At 46.6% G+C, this 19,988-nt stretch overlaps 1 protein-coding gene across 3 annotated transcripts; it reads left to right on the top strand.

The window, feature by feature from the left end:
- The first annotated feature begins 1,014 nt into the window (after positions 1-1,014).
- On the top strand, positions 1,015-18,042 carry GOSR2 (golgi SNAP receptor complex member 2). Of its 3 annotated transcripts, none has more exons than XM_066567058.1 (6): positions 1,015-1,082; positions 3,351-3,415; positions 5,766-5,874; positions 7,895-8,027; positions 11,016-11,156; positions 14,586-18,042. In XM_066567058.1, exons 1-6 carry the CDS (start codon positions 1,054-1,056, stop codon positions 14,745-14,747), a joined length of 639 nt encoding a protein of 212 aa, XP_066423155.1. In that variant the 5' UTR covers positions 1,015-1,053; the 3' UTR covers positions 14,748-18,042. The 3 variants fall into 3 exon arrangements, with proteins under 3 accessions (XP_066423155.1, XP_066423157.1, XP_066423156.1); XM_066567059.1 differs by lacking the exon at positions 1,015-1,082 and adding an exon at positions 1,396-1,415; XM_066567060.1 differs by lacking the exon at positions 11,016-11,156.
- Positions 18,043-19,988: the final 1,946 nt, after the last annotated feature.

Genomic DNA, 19,988 nt, shown 5'->3' on the forward strand with positions numbered 1-19,988 from the left:
AGCAACAACAGAAACAACCCAACACTTTGGAGGCTGTTCCAGCCCCCAGGTTTCCCAATTTGCCCAGTCTCACATCAGGAGGTGTCTGCCTTCAGCTTCCCCACCTCTGAAAATATTTTCTCACTTTCCCTCCAACGTTTGTCATCTTTCAGTAGCTTGAATTTTTGCTGTACAGTTATTTTGGTTTTGCCTAAGTCGAGTGCAGTACAAGGCTGAGGGTGCTGAAGGAAGTTTAGGATTTAAATCAGTGTATTTTATTCAATAGTATTCGAACGTTTTATCTGGATGGACCCAGTTTAAGACATTATTATTGTTGATAAAGCAGGTTTCCCTTCACATCACAGGTGGGACAGGCAGCACAAACCCAGAAAAGGGCTCAGCATCAGGGGGCATTCAAAGCCTGAGGAACAAGTATAAAATGACAACATTTAATAGAAGGAAAAAATAGTGAAGGAGAGAGCTGAGTGCTTGTCCGGACCATGAGGACAGAGGCTACAGACTTTTCAATTATTGATCTAGTGTATGGACTTGAACGCTTTACAGAATACAAGCCTTTCCCAATTTTTCTCAATCAAGCTTTTATTAGCGTGAAATTACATTTGTTGACAAGAGCTATATTCCATTAAACCACAGTGACAAGACAGAGTTATGGTCCTAATTTGAGCTTTTTAATCAATCAGTGTTTCTACCTGTACCTATGCCCCGCCCGGCCCTTCCCCGTCCCTCACGCCCCTCACGGCCCCGCCCGGTCGCTCACGGCCCATCCCGGTCCCTCACGCCCCGCCCGGCCCCTCCCGGCCCCTCCCGGTCTCTCCCGGTCCCTCACGCCCCTCCCGGCCCCTCCCGGTCCCTCACGGCCCCGCCCGATCCCTCCCGGTCCCTCCCGTTCCCGCCCCTCGCTCTTCACGCCGGTCCTGCAGCGCCCCCTGGCGGCCCCGCGGGGCGCTGCAGGGGCGGGAGCGCGGCCCGGGGGAAGCCGGAAGCGGAAGCAGCGGGAGGCGGCGGGGCCGGAAGTGGCGGGAGGTGACGTGTGCGGAGCGGAGCCGGTGCGGGATGGAGGGGCTGTACCAGCAAACCAACAAGTGCGTGAGGGACTGGGGGGATGTGAGGGGCTGTGCTATCAAATCAACAAGTGCGTGAGGGCTCGGGGGGTGTGTGAGGGGCTGTACCAGCAGATTAACAAGTGCGTGAGGGACTGAGGGATGTGTGTGAGGATTGAGGGGTGCGTGAGGGCTGTACACTCACCAACAAGTGCGTGAGGGGCTGAAGGCGGTGTGAGGAGGGCTCGGGGTGTGTGTGAGGGATTGAAGAGAGTGTGTGAGGGGCTGTACCGGCAAACCAGCAAGTGAGTGAGGGATTGAGGGGGGTGTGAGGGATTGAGGGGTGTGTGAGGGGCTGTACCAGCAAACCAACAAGTGCATGATATACTGAGGAGGATATGAGGGGTTGAGGGATGTGTGAGGGCTATGCCAGCAACCCGACAGTGTGTGAGGGACTGGGGGCTGTGTGAGGGGCTGTACCGGCAAACCAATGGGTGTGTGAGGGGTGTGTGAAGGACTGAGGGATGTGTGAGGGCTGTACCGGCAAACCAACAAGTGCGTGAGGGACTGGGGGGTGCGTGAGGGACTGGGGGGGTGCGTGAGGGATCGAGGGGTGCATGAGGGAATGAAGGGTGTGTGAGGGATTGAGGGGTGTGTGAGGGATTGAGGGGTGTGTGAGGGATTGAGGGGTTTGTGAGGGACTGAGGGGTTTGTGAGGGACTGAGGGGTGTGTGAGGGATTGCGGGCGGTGTGACAGATTGAGAGGGATGTGAGGGACTGAGGGGTTTGTGAGGGACTGAGGGGTTTGTGAGGGATTGAGGGGTTTGTGAGGGATTGAGGGGTTTGTGAGGGATTGAGGGGTTTGTGAGGGATTGAGGGGTTTGTGAGGGATTGAGTGGTGTGTGAGGGATTGCGGGCTGTGTGACAGATTGAGAGGGATGTGAGGGAATGAGGGGTGTGTGAGGGCTCGGGGGCTGTGTGAGGGACCGAGGGGTCTGAGGGATTGAGAGGGGTCTGAGGGATTGAGGAGTGTCTGGGGGGTTGAGGTGTGTGATGTCCGTCCCGTCAGACCAGCGCTTGTCTGGAGGATCGGGGGCAGACCCACAAACCGAGTGTGTGAGGGGCCGGGCCGGGTGTGCGGGATCCCGGGGCCGACACCCCACAGATCTCAGCACCCTTAAAAAGCGTTTCCCCATTAAAAAACCGCATCCCGGAGGGGGCAGAACCGCGTGTGCCACGTCAGCCCCGCGGGCTCGGCCGGCCCGGGGCACCGCGAGCGGGGATCGCCGCTCATCGCTGCCGGTTTATTTAAAGCACGAAAGCACGCTCGTTTATAAGGAATTTTGCAGCAGGGTTTGAGGGACTGCCGCAGTTTAAAGCACCTCTGGAGGCGTGGGGCTGCTTGAGGATAAACCCCACATTTCACAGATAATGTCCGCAGAGGGAGGAGTGGTGTGGGAATTGCAAAATAAGGCAAAAAATCTCGTGGTTCTGTTGGTAATCCATGTGGAGTAGCTCAGGGGAAAGGGGCCAAAGGACACAGTTAAGCCAATATTCCAAATTTCCGTGGTAATTTGCATTTTGTGGGGCTCTGTTAAGGGAGGGTGGGTGGTGAGAGACTTGAATCTTGTGTTGAATCCTCATTTCTCTGAATAACGATCCAGAGTGACCCTGCAGGGAGAGCAGGACATCCTGCTGGAGATCTGCAAATGCAGGAATGTCACAGCAGCTGTTATGGATATGGGCACTGGTGTTTTCCTGTTCCCATTTCTGTACTGCCTCATTTTGTGATCAGTGAGTGGCTCAGGTTGGAAGGGACCTTAAAGCCCATCTAGTTCCAGAAGAATTTAACAACCATTAATATTTTTTTTATTTTATATTTCTATGCCACTGCTTGTCCAGCCACAATATCTTTTTCTTAAAATTACAAGCTTTTAATTTCAGTTGATGCCTGTGAATTCACAGGTTGTGAGACCACGAAAATCATTCCCACTGTCATCTCCAGACCAAGCTGAACAGCTGTTTCTTGTAGAAAAGCTGATCTGTGTTTTTCATAACCTTCACCTTGATTTCTGTTTTTAAATAAAGTTACTTTGTAGGTGCATATGAGGTGAGAGCACAACTTGCTTCCTGCTGAGGACCTGGGTTGGTGGTCAGGGCTGGGCTGTCTGCTCTGACACTGTGTTGCTGATTCCTGTGCTCTTCTAAAAAGTGCATTTCAGTCAAAAAAGCTGAAAAGTGAGGTGCTGAGAAATGATTTTGTGTCTGTTAGCTGACTTTTCTGTTCATTTTCTCTTTATGTCCTGACAGGCAGGTCCATGAGGTCCAGTCTTACATGGGGCACCTGGAGACTTCAGACAAGGAGTCAGTGCACTGTAAGTGATGAGTGGGATTGACTGAGTTTGCATCTTTAACCTTGTGTGCTTCTTGTTAAATTTACAATCATTACTGGAACAGATTTAGCTCCTGAGCCACAGTGATCAGCTGCTGAGACATCACCAGTTCAGAAATCATTGAAATCGTGTTGCTGTTTAACCTCAATAAGATGATATTTTGTATGAGGACAGAGCAGAAAAGACAGGACAAGAATTTGCTTCATCTTCCTGTTATCATCCTTTAACTGACAGAGAGGGCTTGCTGTGGCTGCTTCTTTAGGTGCTGTTAGATTTTGGAGCTCATGGTCAGGGTGTCTGTGCAGCCTTCAGAATAAACAGATCAAAACCCCCACAGTGATGCCCTCCTGGATGTTTTTGAGCACCTGGAGCTAATGAACACCTTGGTGTGGACAGAGCTGCAGACTGGGAGCATCTCTGGGCTGCTTTGTCAGAAAGCTGAGGTGTGACTGAGCCTGCCCTGCTGTGGTGTTATTCCCTCAGCATCCACCAACTGGCAGCTTTCCCCTAAAGATGCTCAGTGCAGTTTTGGGTAAGATGCACTGATTTTGTGTGCAGGATGCTCCTGACATTCCTGCTCCATCAGAGTCAGAACCTGTGATTCCACCTGCTTGTGGGAACTGGGTAGAACCCCTGGGTCTGAAATTGCCTCAGTAAATCTGGACTATAACCCTGTGCTCATAAATGACTGTAATAATGAGATGCTCTGATATGTGTGGCAGGACTTTTTACCCCAGTGCACAACTGGCACATGTATTTTGGACCTGTGTTTGAACCCTTAATTCCTGCATGAGTCACTAGTGATGGGTTTTATCAGGAACTTCTGAGCTGAAAGGACACTGCATTGGCTGCATGCATTTCTGCACATGTTCACTGACTTTTCTTACCTTAAACACATCTGTGAAACATGACTGGGCTCTAGGAAGGGCTGTGATAATTTTGATATCAAAAAATAGCAATTACTAATAGAGTTATTATTATTATTATTATTATTATTATTATTATTATTATTATCATTATCATTATCATTATCATTATCATCATTATTTTATATTATAGATCATATAATAATGTAATATAATATGATGTGATATAATGTATTATATTGTGTTATAATGTGTTATATTGTGTTATATTGTGTTATATTGTGTTATGTTATGTTATGTTATATTATATTATATTATATTATATTATATTATATTATATTATATTATATTATATTATATTATATTATATTATATTATATTATATTATATTATATTATATTATATTATATTATATTATATTATATTATATTATATTATATTATATTATATTATATTATTCCAAAAAAATAGAATGACTAATTCTGGTTGTGGTTTTTGTGGTGGTTGTATTACTCCTTCTGCAATGCCATATTTCCCAGACTGCTGTTCACTGGGGGTGATTTTGAAAGTCCTGAAAATTAGAATAATTTGCCATTTTGCTTCTATTACTTGAGACCATTTCAAGAGATAGGATTATGTAGTTTACATAGTTTACAGTCAGTTCACCAGTTTACAGAGTTAATAAATGAATAAATATATGTATCTATTTCTCTCTCTATAAATTTACCAGTGTGTATTTCAGAATTTATGGAGAACAGGATTATCCATGGTTGAAGAGCAGGAATAGGGGCCAGGAAATCAAACTTGCAGTTTGCCTTTTCCAACTTTGAGCACAAATTGTCCCTTCCTGCTCAGAAAAAATGTGCAGTGGTGGATTTTGGTCTGACCAAAGTTGCTGTAAGTGTTTGTCAGCTCTCCTGTGTTGAATTCAGCTGCAGTAAATGATGGGGGGAGCTGGATTAGCACAATTTCATTGATTTGTCTCAGGATGTGAGTCAGTCACTCCCTGGCTGTGTGGGTCCAGGGGCAGAGATGAGGTTGGTTGTGCTCTTTGCTTCTCTGGGTGCTGCTCAGAGGGCTTTTCTGGGCACTCCTGGTGTGTGGAGGAGTTGGCCCGTGGTTGATGATGCTTCTCTGCGCTCTTGTGACAGCAAATCCTGCTGAGGGAGCAGGAAGGGGCTGCAGGGGGAATGTGTGGGCTTGAAATCCTAATTCTGATGGGGAAAGAGGCTCAGATGTCTGGAACAAGCAGGGGCTTTCCTGGCTGCCTTCTCAGAGGAGGAGGGAAAGGTGAGAGTGTCAAATTACTGAGCTAAAGAAGTGACATTTCATTGGATTTATAGTTCTCAGTTACCTGATTATTTCCATCCAGTAAAGATTTGAATCTATCAGTTTTTACATAGTGCTTTGAATGCTTTTGAGCATTTGCCTAATTCAAGTCAAATCCTGTTTTTATTTCCTTGTAGTGGTAGAAAATGAGATTCAGGCAAGAATAGACAACATATTCAGCAACTTGGAACGTCTGGAAATCCTGTCCAGCAAAGAACCTCCCAACAAGAGGCAGAGTGCCAAACTGTGAGTTCACTGCTTTGCTGTGATTGTGCAGGGTAGTCTTTGTAATTATTTTAATTAAATTTACTGAAGCTGTTTGCTTTTGATTTGTGTGAAATCTTTATACTTTGCATGACTGATCTCTGTGCTCTACAGTAGAAAAATTGAGGCACAGAGGCAAAATCACTTTTTTACATTTAAGCCCAGGATCATGAGAATCATTAAAGCTGGAAAAGGCCTCAGAGATCATCAGGTCCAGACTGGTGATGCAGCTGGATTCATGGCTCTGTTCTCAGATGATGTTCTCTGTTCTCTTGGATGCTCTCTGTCCCTTGCTTTTAATGGCATTTTGGAGGTAGAGAGTCAAATTCCTTCATTTGCTGTCATTTTCCTGAGCCATTTCCCAAGCTGTTGGTGACTGAAATAAAGAGGTTTCTAAAGTGAGCAATGGTTTGAGCAGGAGGTTGGACCACATACAGCAGGATTTGCTGTTCTTAATTAATTCTGTGACTCAGTTATTAATCAGTCCAGAAATGCCCTTGTAGATAGTAGGGGTGGGTTTCATGTCACCTGTATTAAAGAAAGAAGCCAGTATCTGAAATAGTCATGGATTTCTTTGTAGAATCCTGGAATGGTTTGGGTTGGAAGGGGCCTTAAAGATAATTTCCAACCCCTGCCATGGGCAGGGACACCTTCCACTAGACAAGGATAGTCTGGTGATCAAACATTAAATTTTATCAATCATTTAATCAGGGCCAGTGGACTTCTGGACATGATTTGTTTCAGCCCAGTGGAGATGTCTGAGGTGCCTCCTGTATTACCCACTGACTTTGGAGCTCCTTTTAATAAAACCTCAAACTTCAGAACATGATGCTAATTAAAGAAACTGGAATAAAACTTCAAAGTTCAGAACATGATGCTAATTAAGGAAACTGGAAAGCATCATCTTTTATGTGAAGGGGGAGGGTCATAAAATAGAACCTGTACAAATCCTACCATCCTCCCAAATCTGTGTTAAATGAGAGATTATAACACCTGAAGAGACAATCCATGGGATAGGATGTCCAAGACAGCTCAGGAGTTCTGTTTCACATTCTGTCATTAGCCTGGAGCCTAAATAATTGATTAAAATGAATAATCACCTGTGAAGTAATCACCTAGATAGCAGAAGAATGAGACAGGGTGGATGTAGGTGTGGAATTTCAGCCTAGCATTGGATGTCCTGCATCTTGTAGAGAAGTAGAACCCATCATTCCTTGTTATTCATTGCTGTTAATTTACAATGCTCCTTTGCTGGTACAAAAAGCACCAGAAAAGCATATTGCCAGCTGGGGGCTGTGTACAGATCACAGAGCAGGAGGGGACTGCTGGGAATGTGCCTTGAGCTGTTTGATTTTCCAGCATCAGTCTCGTTCCATGGGTATGACAATGGGAAGATGCCAGCAGCTCACATCCCAGACAGCAAACAAAGAACTTAATGTTACAGCTCACTTCAAAACTTTTTTGACTGATCACACAAAGCAAAAGCACATTGACAGTAGTTCTATCCAACCACTATAAACACACATACCTGTGGTTAGAACAATGCTTGCTTATTTTAAATACAGTACCTGCTTGTAAGCCTTAAAACACAATGCACAGAGCTCCATCATTAACCTTAAAACTTCCTTATATCTTGCTAGATAAACTTTCTGTGAGTTTTGTGACACTGCTTTGTTTTGGGATGTATTTGTCAGATTTAGGCATTTTTAATGCCATAAATCCCAGATTTGGTCAGGATTCTGTCACACCTGCAGCTCCATGGTGTGGCAGGCAGTGCAAGCTTAGGGAGTTATTCTAGCCAAGGATTAATACACACACCATTGTTCTATTTGTCCTTACTTTTCTACTTCTTACAGAATTTTTCTGCTGACCTATCTCATGGCTACTGCTTAGCTCTAATCACAATTCTGCTGTCTCTGGGGCCTGCCTTCTGCAGCTTTCCCAAACCCCTTTTATAGATTCCCACAAAGCAGAGTGTTTTTGTGCTGCTGCTCCTTTGCAGGCGAGTGGACCAGCTGAAATACGACGTGCAGCACCTGCAGACAGCCCTGAGGAACTTCCAGCACCGCCGGTACCTGCGGGAGCAGCAGGAGAGGCAGCGGGAGGAGCTGCTGGCCCGCACCTTCACCACCAACGTAAATATCCCTGCTGGGGTTCTCTGTGCTCCAGCAGCTCAAATCCAGCAGGGGGAGGCAGGGAGATTGTAAACAGGATTGTTGGGAGCTGCTGGGAGTGTGAGTAAAGGTGGAGAGGAATCAAAATATGTGGGAAGCTCTCGTGAGGAAAAGCTGGGCTCTTAAGGTAACAGGAAAAGACTCTAGAAACTGCTGCTCCTCTTTCATCCAGTGCAGTTCCACCATAGCAGTTGTAGAAAAGCTGGGCTCTTAAGGTAACAGGAAAAGGCTCCAGAAACTCTTTTATCCAGTGCAGTTCCACCTGGATTTACACAGCAGTTGTAGAAAAGCTGGGCTCTTAACAGGGAGAGGCTCCAGAAGCTGCTGCTCCTCTTTTATCCAGTGCAATCCACCTGGATTTACATACCAGTTGTAAAAGGTCAGTGAGGTAGGTACTAAACTGTACAGTTCACTTGGATTTGTGTCAGCTGCCTGCCAGATCCTGAGATCTGTGAAAAGCCTCCCTCCAGCAGGGGTAGGCAGGGAGATTGTAAACAGGATTGTTGGGAGCTGCTGGGAGTGTGAGTAAAGGTGGAGAGGAATGAAAATATGTGGGGAGCTCTTGTGAGGAAAAGCTGGGCTCTTAAGGTAACAGGAAAAGACTCCAGAAACTGCTGCTCCCGTTTTATCCAGTGCAATCCACCTGCAGTTGTAGAAAAGCTGGGCAGGAAAAGGCTCCAGAAGCTGCTGCTCCTCTTTTATCCAGTGCAATCCACCTGGATTTACACAGCAGTTGTAGAAAAGCTGGGCTCTTAACAGGAAAAGGCTCCAGAAGCTGCTGCTCCTCTTTTATCCAGTGCAATCCACCTGCAGTTGTAAAAGGTCAGTGAGGTAGGTACTAAACTGTACATTGCACTTGCATTTGTGTCAGATGTTTCCCAGATCCTGAGATCTGTGAAAAGCCTGGCTTTACACACCCTGCTGGCAGCAGGTGTCAGCAAACTTCAGTGTGGCCAAACACAAATCACACAGCTGGGACAAGGCCCTTGCTTTTTGCCTAGAAATGAGTCAAAAGTTGGTAATAACATCAATGGTGTCCAGCTGTTCTTGTTAGTTCCTCCATTGGGAAGTCCCCCTAGTGCAAGTTTCTGGGGGAATTTTGTTCTCAATAATGTAGGCTTGCTTTCAGGTTTCACTTTTCTGCAACTGAAAAGTTAATCTTGGGTTTTATTGGTTTTTTAAAATTTTGTTTATTTGTTTTTGTTAAGGTTTTGTTTTGATTTGTTTTTTTTTAATACTATTTTTACATTTTTGTTTGATTTCCCTCTTTATTTCCTTTCTTCATTAAAGGCATCTCACCTAACATTTTGTTATTCATTGTCAGGACAAGAAAGAAAGAATGTGAGCAATCCTAATAAATTGAGATTTCGGCAGTTTGATGCATTTCTCAAAGCCTGCCACAAAGTTAATGTCTGGTATTCTGCTGGCTATTTCAAAACTGTAAACAAGGCTTGAAGGAATGACTGCAATTTGCTGTTATTAAACATTGTGGTGTTTCCCTGCAAGTAGGGACAAGTTTTCCTACAGGAAAATTTGCTGTTCAGGAACAACAGGCTTACAGATGCAAAATATAGAGCAGATGGGTTATTTTCTCCTTCAGATGTTGAAAGGCATGGTAGATGAAAAAAATACACAATTGCTTTGTATTTCTTTTAAGCTTGCTACAAAAATATGGCTTTCAAATGATCCTTTAATAGGCAAATGATGATTTATTTATCAGTTATCAGCCTCTCTTGGTTACATTTTTCCACAGTTCCTATTCATACACTCCCCTGTTCTATCAGAGATGTCAGCTGAGTTTGTGAGTAAATCACTGGAAAATCCAGAACAGCTTTTGGAACACAGATGTAGAAGTTTGCTTAATTCAAGAGTTAAAATTGGTATTTATTTTTAAAGCCTTTCCTTGTACCTGGAGAAAATCCCAAGCATCAAAACAGAGCTCTGGTGCCATCCCCTTTCCTTGTGGGGGTCACAAATCTACTCCTCTATTTTTATTGCTGCCTTATAGTGGACAAAAAAACCTTGTACAGAAATGAAATCTGCTGGTTAGAAGGTTGTTAAATATCTGCAATAAGAGCCATTCCCATGAAAATCCAAGTGCTTCTGCTTAGACAGTTCACATGACTGGGAATTCTGCCTTTGGTTCTTGTTCTGAGCCCCTGGAGCAGGTGATCTCTGTTCCCAGCTTGTCCCTTCCAGTCCCCAGTTCCTGCTCTAAGCCCTGTGGGGTGTGAGGCATTTCCTTGCCCCTCAGGATGGAATGGTGTCAGAAACAGAGACCTGGAGGCCTTTGGCAGACAGGGGTGATCCCATCCCTGCCCTCCTGTGCAGATTAGAGTTTTACCCTGTTATTAACATTTCAAGATTCCCAGTTCCTAGTTGAGTGAATGCATCTTTACTGGAAAAACCATGAAAAATACTAATTTTTAATATTTTTTTTAAATAGGGCCTTGGGTGATGAGTGAGCCAGAGCTCAGGGAACCAGACCCATGTCTGTTTGCCCTCACTGCCAGAAATTTCTGTAGAATGTCATCTCCAAACATTTTGTTTTCATTTTTTGTTGCTCAGAAATGTAGTGTGAAATCTTCCACAAATCTTTCACTTGCAGTGATCAATGAGTAAGCACCTTCCTGGTGTTTAACACCTTCTGTTAGATTTGATGTTCTCTCCTGCAGTACCATTTCCTACTGAGATTACAGAAATTCTCTGCTTTTGCTCTTTTCATCCTTGACACCTCATTACAGTTGAGCAGCTGCTCAGCTTTGCCTTTTGCCTTCCTCTTCTCTAAATGACTCTTTTCACTCAAACATCAATGTTGGATTTAAAATCATTATAAAAAAAATTAAATCTAAGCACAGTCCTGGCAGTCCTGTTGGGTTCTGGCTGGCTGCTGGTGCATTTTGTGTTTTTCTGAGTGAGCAGGTAACTGAGTCCCTGCTTTCCCCACAGGACTCTGACACCACCATCCCGATCGACGAAACCTTGCAGTTTAATGAATCCCTGCAGAGTGCCCACCGAGGCATGGATGAGCTTATTGGCAGTGGCACCAACATCCTGGCGGGGCTGAGGGACCAGAGAGTCACATTAAAGGTGGGGGCAGCATTTTTTACCACAAAGACCCCACATTTTTCTGTCTTCAAGCTGATCAGGCTAAGTAAAATCAATATATGTGTTGTTTCAGTACATTGCTCCGAGCTGAGGATGCTGGAAAGGCCCAAATTTCGTTTAAACAATTTGAAATCTTTACATTTTACCATCCTGTTAGGAATACCTTTAAGATCTCTTGGGGCTGGCTGGCCTTCACCTGCAGGGCAGCATCTGGAGTGCTGAATGTTTATTTTTCTTTGGTTGATTGTTGTTTGTTCAGGAGGTTCAGGAGGGGCAGTAAGTGGCTGGCAGGGAGATGTTGGTTCAGATTAGCATCACTCAGAGCAGCCACAAAGCTGCTGTAGAGCACCTGTGATCAAGATTAATAATAAAGATAATGCACCTCAGCAATCCCTCCTTCCCTGCTGAAAACAGCTGCATTTCTGCAAGTCTCTTCATAGCAAATATTTGCCTTTTATTTTACAGACTGTTCAAAGTGATGAGTTCAATTCTGAGTGAAAAGCTCAAGGATACAAAAAACTTTTTAATAAGAAGTGTGTGGGGAGAAACTGGACTTGTGAAAAATGTAGGGAAATGCCTGTTGTACTCATCTTCAGATGGGGCTAACTGCTGTTCTCAGTTTTGTGCTCTGTTTTGGGATGCATTTGCCAGATTTAGGTATTTTTAATGCCATAAATGCCAGGTTTGGTCAGGTCTGTCCCACCTGCAGCTCCATGGTGTGGCAGGCAGTGCAAGCCTGGCCTGCACTCGGGGAGCTGAGCTGGGTTCCAGGCTCTCTGCTGTTCCCTGAGCCCTGCACAGACCAGCACAGCTCCAAACCAGGGCTGCAGCTCCTCCTCTGCTCCCTGCTCTGGTGACCAGGCCCTGACCCCACAGATGTTACACAGAGACATTAAAGCAGAGTTTGAAGCTGAATTCTTTCCAAGATGAGTTTTAGCTTCTGGTTCAGGTCACTTGTTCACTGACCTGGTGAGTATAGATTTGTTTTAAGACAAAGTTCATTACTAGAAAAACCTTGAAGAAAACTCAGTGAGTGGTTCAGTGTTCATTCCTCTGCAATGAACACTGAACCACTCACTGATGTTTTCCACAAGGTTTTTTTGGTGTTCCTGAGCAGTCTGGCCATAGGAGTGGTGGGGAGAGGGAGAGGTTCTGCTGCCAGCTCATGAGGAGAAGGCTAGAAGGACTCATTAGTAGTGCCTGGAGAAGATTTGGGTTGTGAATGCTTTTTGGAAAGAGCACCTTCCTTGAAGTCCCTGCATCCCTGAGAGGATTGTAGACATTTGGCCACTGTGTGCAGCACTGGGTTGCTTTGGTGGCTGATCACATTGGCCTGGAAGCATCCATCATGAGTGTCCCTGTGCTGCACACAGGGAATTGGAGTTGATTCTCCAAGCTGGGAAATCACTGATCCAAGGTGATCTCTCATGAGGGACTGGATGAAGCCCATGGATTCTGGAGGGTTCCTGAGCCACAGAGGAGCCCTGGCAGGACCTGGTGCCCTCAGGGATGGGAAATGCTGTTTCTTGTGGCAGCACCGGTCCTGTGTGGCTGCTTCTGCTGGCTGGCAGTGAGTGCCTGGTCCCTGCTGGCTCTCCCTGGGCCTCCTGGCTCTCCTCCAGCCTTTGCTCTGGGCAGGGAGTTGCTGTGTGTCTGTCCATGGCTGCTGGCACACACAGGCTGTGCTTTCAGGGCCATCACATTCCTGGCTGTTCAGGGGGATGTTGCTTCTCCCTTGCAGGTGAGGAAATGTGTGTTCATGTTCCTTTTCCCCTTAACTCAGCTTTTCTTACACTGACCCAGACTTTGTTGCCTGAGAACATCTGGCAGAAGCAGCTGGTGTAGAGACAGCTTGCAAAGAGAAATGGGTTAATGTGGAATCATGGAACATCCCATGGTGGAAGGGCCTCCCAAGGATCATCCAGTCCAACTCCTGGCCCTGCAGACACCCCAGCATCCCTGGGAGTGTTGTCCAAATGCTCCTGGAGCTCTGGCAGCCTCCAGGAGTGACCATTGCCTGGGGAGCCTGGGCAGTGCCCAGCACCCACTGCAGGAAGATGATTTTCCTGATATCCAACCCAGCCCTCTCCATGCCTAGCTCCAGCCATTCCCTGGCTCCTGTCCCTGTCCCAGAGCAGAGATGGGAGCTGCAGCCCCACTGAGCTCTGCCCTCACTCTGCTCCAGCTGAACAAGTGACCTCAGCTGCTCCTCCTGTGGCCCTGCCAGACCCTTCCCCACCCTCAGCTCCCTCCTTTGCACTTATTCCCTGTAACTTTGTGTATATTGGGTATAAACAGACAGGTATGGAATGAATATTCCTAGATTGTCCCTCTTAACTGATCCAGTTGTACAATTCCACTGTTGCATGACTGCAAGAATTGAAGATTTTTTCCTTTCTGTTGTTTGGTTTCATTTTAAAGCTTCATATTTGGTTTCTGTTTTCCCAGCAAGGTTTGGTTTTGTTCTGAAGCACTGTGAAAGGATTCTGCAGAGACAGGGAGGTGCTGAGCCTGAGGGCAGTGTGCAGGGGGTCAATAGGAGCTGTGGGAACTGGAGAAAATGGGACTGGCAGAGACACAACCCGACTTCAGGGAAGGGCCTGAACTGCCTGGGTATTTACAGACATGAATGAGATGGGGCTGCTGTGGGATGCACCTCGAGCTGGTTTATTTCCAGCATCAGTCTCATTCCATGGGTATGACAGTGGGAAGATGCCAGCAGCTCACACTCCAGGCAGCAGACCAAAAAACTTAATGTTACAGCTCACTTTATAAACTTCTTGAGCAATCACACAAAGCAAAAGCACATTGACAGTAGTTCTATCCAATCACCATAAGCACACATGGCTTTAGTTAAAACAGTGCTTGCTTATTTCGAATACAATACCTGCTTGTAAGCCTCAAAACACAACGCACAGAGCTCCATTATGAAGCTTTAACCTTCCTAATATCTTGCTAGATAAACTTTCTGTAGCTTAAAGAGCTATTTTCACAATCATTAATACACAGACCATTACTCTATTTACCCTTGCTTTTCTACAGTTTAAATACTTTTTCTGCTGATCTATCTCATGGCTGTTGCTTTAGCTCTACTCACAGTTCTGCTGTATCTGAGGCCTGCATCTTGCAGCTTTCCCAAAACCCTCTAATTTTGTAGATTCCCACAACAACCACGTGAGCCCAATCCCAGCTGCACCTGTTGCATTCCACAGCAGCAGATAACCATTGCTTACATTTTGTTCCTGAGGCCTCTCAGCTTCTCAGGAGAAAAAATCCTACGGAAAGGATTTTTCATAAAACATGTCTGTGACACCCATCACTCCCCCCCCATGATGAAACACTCTTGCACTGTGGAATAAGAAGTCTCAGAGCACGAGGGTGATTGTGTGTTTGCTGTTTTGTTGTCCTCAGGGCACCCACAAGAAGATCCTGGACGTTGCCAACATGCTGGGGCTGTCCAACACGGTGATGCGGCTGATCGAGAAGCGCGCCTTCCAGGACAAGTTCCTCATGCTGGGGGGCATGGCTGTCACCTGCCTCATCATGTTCCTTGTTGTGCAGTACCTGACATGAGCTGCTGGCCTCCTGCAAGAGGACTGCCTCCAGAACTGAATTTCCTCTGGGTGCTGCTTTGGATGAGCCCTTCCCGTGGACTTGAGAGTTTACAAATCTCGCTGGGACAGCGTCACGTGGAAGGCACGTTGGGAAATGGATGTGTCAGGAAATGGGACCCTGTGCTTGAGAATGGCCCTGTGAAAACAACCCCTGGCCTTTACTGCTCTCCCCTCAAGCCTGCAGGTTAATAGGAAGCAGAAGTGAATATTGTGCCCAGCTCTAGCAAGGCAGGAGTGTCCCTTCGGGCACACAGGGATGGGAGGATGCAGAGGCACGGCCTAGGATGCTGCAGGCCTTTCCTGTGCTGACCAGCACTGACCTGACCCTCTGCATTTTGCATTGCAAGAATGGCACAGAGAATTTCACAGTGTTCATGGGCCTGAGTTCAGCCTGTGGGACTGAGTGTGCAGAAAGAGCTGGGAAGTGAAGGGCTCCCATCTGCCTGGAGGAGGAGGAGGATGTGTGGGGAAGAGTCTTAGAACACGGTTATGACCTCAGTTAACTTCACACACAGTATTACAGCACACATCTCTCTGATTTAGGCTGAAATGCTGCTCTGCTCCTCTGAGGGATGTTCTGGTGCCTCTCTCTGCCCTGCTGCTTCCTAGAGGGTGCTGAGTGCCCCTCCTGCTCCCTCCTGCTTCCACTGGAATGCACATCAGGCCTGTGGCATTTCCCTGGGCCTCCTCCAAATCCAGCCTCCAAAAGGACATTGCTGATGCTGCAGCACAGAGCTTTGGGGAGCTATGTTCATTCCTGAGGTGCTGGTTGGGGTTGGGGCTCTGGAGCTGGAACTTGTGAGTGGATGGAGCAGATGAGTCCCCTTGTACTCCCTGGAGGTGTGGGATTGGTCACAGAGCTGGAGCAGGTTCTTCACACCAGAGGAATGGTGGGATCAGCACAGCAGGCCCTGGCACTGAACATCAGCTTGGTCAGGAGAGTTTCCTCAGGTCTGTGCCTTGGCATGGAGATGTCCCCACCCCTGGGAAGGACATTCCTGTGCTACCTTTGCACCTGTGGAGTTCCTGTGAAGGACACTCAGCTGTGTCACCTCCTGGGGGTGGTGCTGGCTCACATTGGTCCCCTTGGGATCATTCCCTGTCCCAGTGAAACATTGGAGCTGTGGGATCCTTGTTTGAGCCTGCCACTGCTTCCCCTGCAGCCTGGGGGTGTCTGATGCCCAGGAGGGGCCATCCTGGCATTTTGGGCATCACCATTTCAATCACCTGCAGATCCATTCCCATCCCCACGTGTGGCAAGTCTGGAGCATTCCCTGGTGTCTGACAGTGGCACAGAGGGGTCATATCCACATGATGAGGCCTCATGCTGGCAATTCCTCCCCTGTTTCCTGTCTGGAATGGTTGTGGTTCTCTGGATTAGTAACTAATCACAAGTTCTACATTCTGCTGACTGCCCTGAGCTTTGCTTTCATTATGTGGTCTGTGGCACACTGGGAGAAAGGGTTTTAATTACTGAAAAAATGGTAGAAGGAATTTTAGGGAATATGGGACAGGGCCATGCTGGTGACCAGAGCTGGAGTGACCAGTGGCCCCTGTTCATGGGCTTCTCCATGTGTTTGATACTTTTCTGCTATTCTCCAAGTGTTTCCTGCTCTTGGAGTTCCCCATTTGTCCAGGTTTTCCAAGGAAATACTGCAGCAAAGCAAGCATGGAGCTGGTTTTCATTTGGGCCCAAGGAAGTAAGGAATTAAAAGGGAAAGAGGGAATCTGCAGTGATGGAGCATCTGCCTGGTTGTGTAACAGAAATCATAAATCCAAATTTGCCTGAAATTTATTTTGGATATGGAATCTGATGGATTCAGCCCTTGAGAGGGCAGCTGAGCACTTGCAAGGGGTCCCTGGCAAATCTCAGTTCTGATGAACTGATGCAGTTCCACTGGATTTGACAGTGGTGGGGTTTAAGGCTGTCACTGTTTGAGCTTTCTGGAGCTGTGACCTGGTGTAGCAGGGTTTGTCTTACACCAAGGTGGACTCTGGCCAATCTCCTTCCTTTTGGGCTGTGGTAGGAGCCATAAGATACTTGGAACTGGATTTTTCTTCTGTTTCTGAGCCTAGCTTGCCATTTTCATCGATATTTTCCTGTTGATTTATTTTGCCTTCTGGACTCTCCTTGTCCCTGCACAGGCTGATTTCCCCTTGGTGAGCCAAGTGTCCTTGCTACCCATGACATCCAAAGGTGACACTTGGGGCTTGAAGGAGCCACCTGGAGAGCTGGATCTGGGGACATGGGACATCAGGAACATTTGAGGTGCCTGTAAATCCTAAAAGATTTCCAGGGGCATCTCAGGTGATTGTGTGAAACCCAAAAGCCTCCATGGCAGTGGGACATGGGTGGTTCCTTCAAGCCCCACATCTCCCCTTTGGCTGCAGTGGGAATGAGCTGGAGCCTGCTGGGATTGTGGTCCCTGCCAAAGGAAATGAGCTGGAGCTGGAGCCCTGGAGCTTTGCTGCTGCAGCTTGGTGGTGTTTCCTTCCTCAGCCAACACCTCACTCACTTCTGCTTCCAAACTGTGGCACAAGGTCCAGCTCTGGGGTGAGCTGGTCTCAGGAGGGGACTCTGTGGGAATTCACTTGCCTCTGGAATAAAACTTTTTATTTTACCAGTATTTTATACATAAAGGAATGAGGGTGGGATGTGATTCATGTGATGTTCTGTGAATAAAGATTTTTTTCAACCAAAATAAATTTTTATTTTTTACCTTAGCCAACATATTGGGGCCACAATAAACAAGCAGGACCAGCTCCTGGTTCACTGTGGGTAGGAGAGGGGGGCATGGGGCTGCTGTGGGGGGCTCCCCTTTGGGTCACAGTAGGAAATGGCCCCACTGCACTGGGGGTGGAAGGAGCAGGAGCCTGTGCTGGGTGTGAAAAACGCCAATCACTCGTTTTTAAAATTTTAGAGTTTAATAGTAATAAAATGGTTATAAAAATAGTAATTCAATTAGAGTAATAATAATTTGGACAATTTGAATTAGGACAATGTGAGACAATAGAAAGAGTTATGGACAGTTCAGGTACCTTTCTCTGGGCAGCACCAAAAAAGGACCCACGTTAACAAAGGATTAACCCTTAAAAGCAATAACCTGTTGTATATTCATACACCTCATGCATGATGCATAAATTCCATTCAAATACAGGATTCTGTCTGGTCAGTGTCAACTTCTTCCTCTGAATCCTAACAAGAAGTTCATTTCTCCTGATAATGGAGCAATAAATTCTTTTTCTCAGAAAGATTCAGGTGTCCTGTGGCTGCTATCTCACTGTGAGTCCCTTCTTTAAAAAAAGTATCTTACATAGCATCGTTTCTATTTTAACATTTTTTTAATAACCTAAAACTATATTTAACACAGTACTTAAGAGAATTAATACAGCATCACTTTCTAACACAACACATACAATATTCATTTGAATATTTGCCAAAAACCAATCATAAAATACGTATTTTTCACACTGGGCCTCACTGGTCAGACTGGATGTGGGATGTTCCAGGTGGGACAGCCCCAGAGCTGGTGGTGAAAGGGAGCTGGAAATGGGTGGGTGATGTCCTCTCTACCTGCCAGTGATGCAGGTGAGTGGGTTCTAAAAAGGAGAAGTGAAGGAAGAGCTTGGAGAGCAAAATGTGGCTGTTGATAAAGAGATTGTGGATTTAAAATGTGAGATCAAGGGGTTGGATTGTCTTCCTCTTGCTCTTCAGGTCTGTTTGAAGTAATTCCAATCCCCACAGCTACAAAACACTTATTAAATCAGAAAATACCAGCAAAAAATGCAGAAAGTTGTCAGTGCTGTCTGTGTGAGCTTGATGGAGAGGTGGCAGTGCTGGGATGGGGCTGCACTGGGTCCTGGCCAGGGTGGGCCCCTGAGGGGCTTTGATTCCCTGAGCAGCCTGGAAATGGGGCAGGAGCTCCAGGAGTGTGTGAGAGTGGGACTGGGCATGTGGAATAAATCCAGGGAAGGTTTTACTCCCTAGTTTCACCTGGGATTGAGTTAATTTCCTCCCCAGCAGCTGCTCCCAGGGCTGTGTTTGGGATTTAGTATGGGAGTAATGTTGATAACACAGCAATGGTTTGTGTTTAAATTAAGGATTTTTCAGTTTCCCAGGCTCTGCCAGTGAGCAGAGGCTCGAGAAGCTGGCAGGGGGCAGGGCCAGGACAGGTGACCTGAACTGGCCAGAGGGATATTCCACACCACAGAGAGTCATTCTGAGTGTATAAACTGGGAATGATGGGCTGGGAGGGGTCAGAGGGTGCTGAACAACTGTACTGGCCAGCACTCGTCTGTCTTGGGTTTTATATCTCCCCCTCTCTCATTATTTTTTATTATTATTAATATGTTCTTAGCTCAACCTGTGAGTTTTACTCCTTTCCCCCCAATTCCCCCATCTCCCTGTGTGGGGGGCAGTGAGCTGTGATGTTTAGTTGCTGGCTGGGGTTAAATCCGAGAGGGAAATGTTTTTAAACAGACGAAACAACTCAGTATTTGAGCACTTAAAACCAGCATTTGAGCACTTAAACCCAGTGAAATGGGGGTAAGGTATGTGCAGAATAGAGGGGGAGATAATGAGTGATAAGAGATGATGATTGGGTGGGACAGAATTAATTTAGAAGGAAGATAGTGTAGGTAAGTACCAGAGGATGTTTGTACTTGGCCCAAAGCCTGCTCTGTGTCTGCCTCTCCCTGTTCACTCTTCCCCAGGTTAACCCTGGAATGTCCGAGCTCAAGGGGATGTGTTAAAAATCAACCTCCTTTAGAAGCCCATGGTGACACTGCCCAGGGCTGGAATTCTCAGCTGGAGGAGGAAAATATCTCTTCCCAGGCCATAAAAGGTGAAGGTGTTGTGGGTAAAGGGAAAAGCTCTGTCAGCTCCCTGCTCCTGCCTCACTTTCTCTCCACAAGGTCCGTGGGTGATGAGCTCTGTACCCCAGGGGAATCCTGGCATGGAAATTCCTGGCATGGAGATGTCCCAGTCCCAGGGAATCCTGGCATGGAGATTCCCCAATCCCAGGGAATCCTGGCATGGGGCACCCTGGCATGGAGATGTCCCAGTCCCAGAGAATCCTGGCATGGAGATTCCTGGCATGGAGATGTCCCAATCCCAGAGAATCCTGGCATGGAGATTCCCCAGTCCCGGGAATCCTGGCATGGAGATTCCCCAGTCCAGGAGAATCCTGGCATGGAGATT

Source organism: Molothrus aeneus, chromosome 28 (genome assembly GCF_037042795.1).
Source record: "Molothrus aeneus isolate 106 chromosome 28, BPBGC_Maene_1.0, whole genome shotgun sequence".
Lineage (NCBI taxonomy): Eukaryota > Metazoa > Chordata > Aves > Passeriformes > Icteridae > Molothrus > Molothrus aeneus.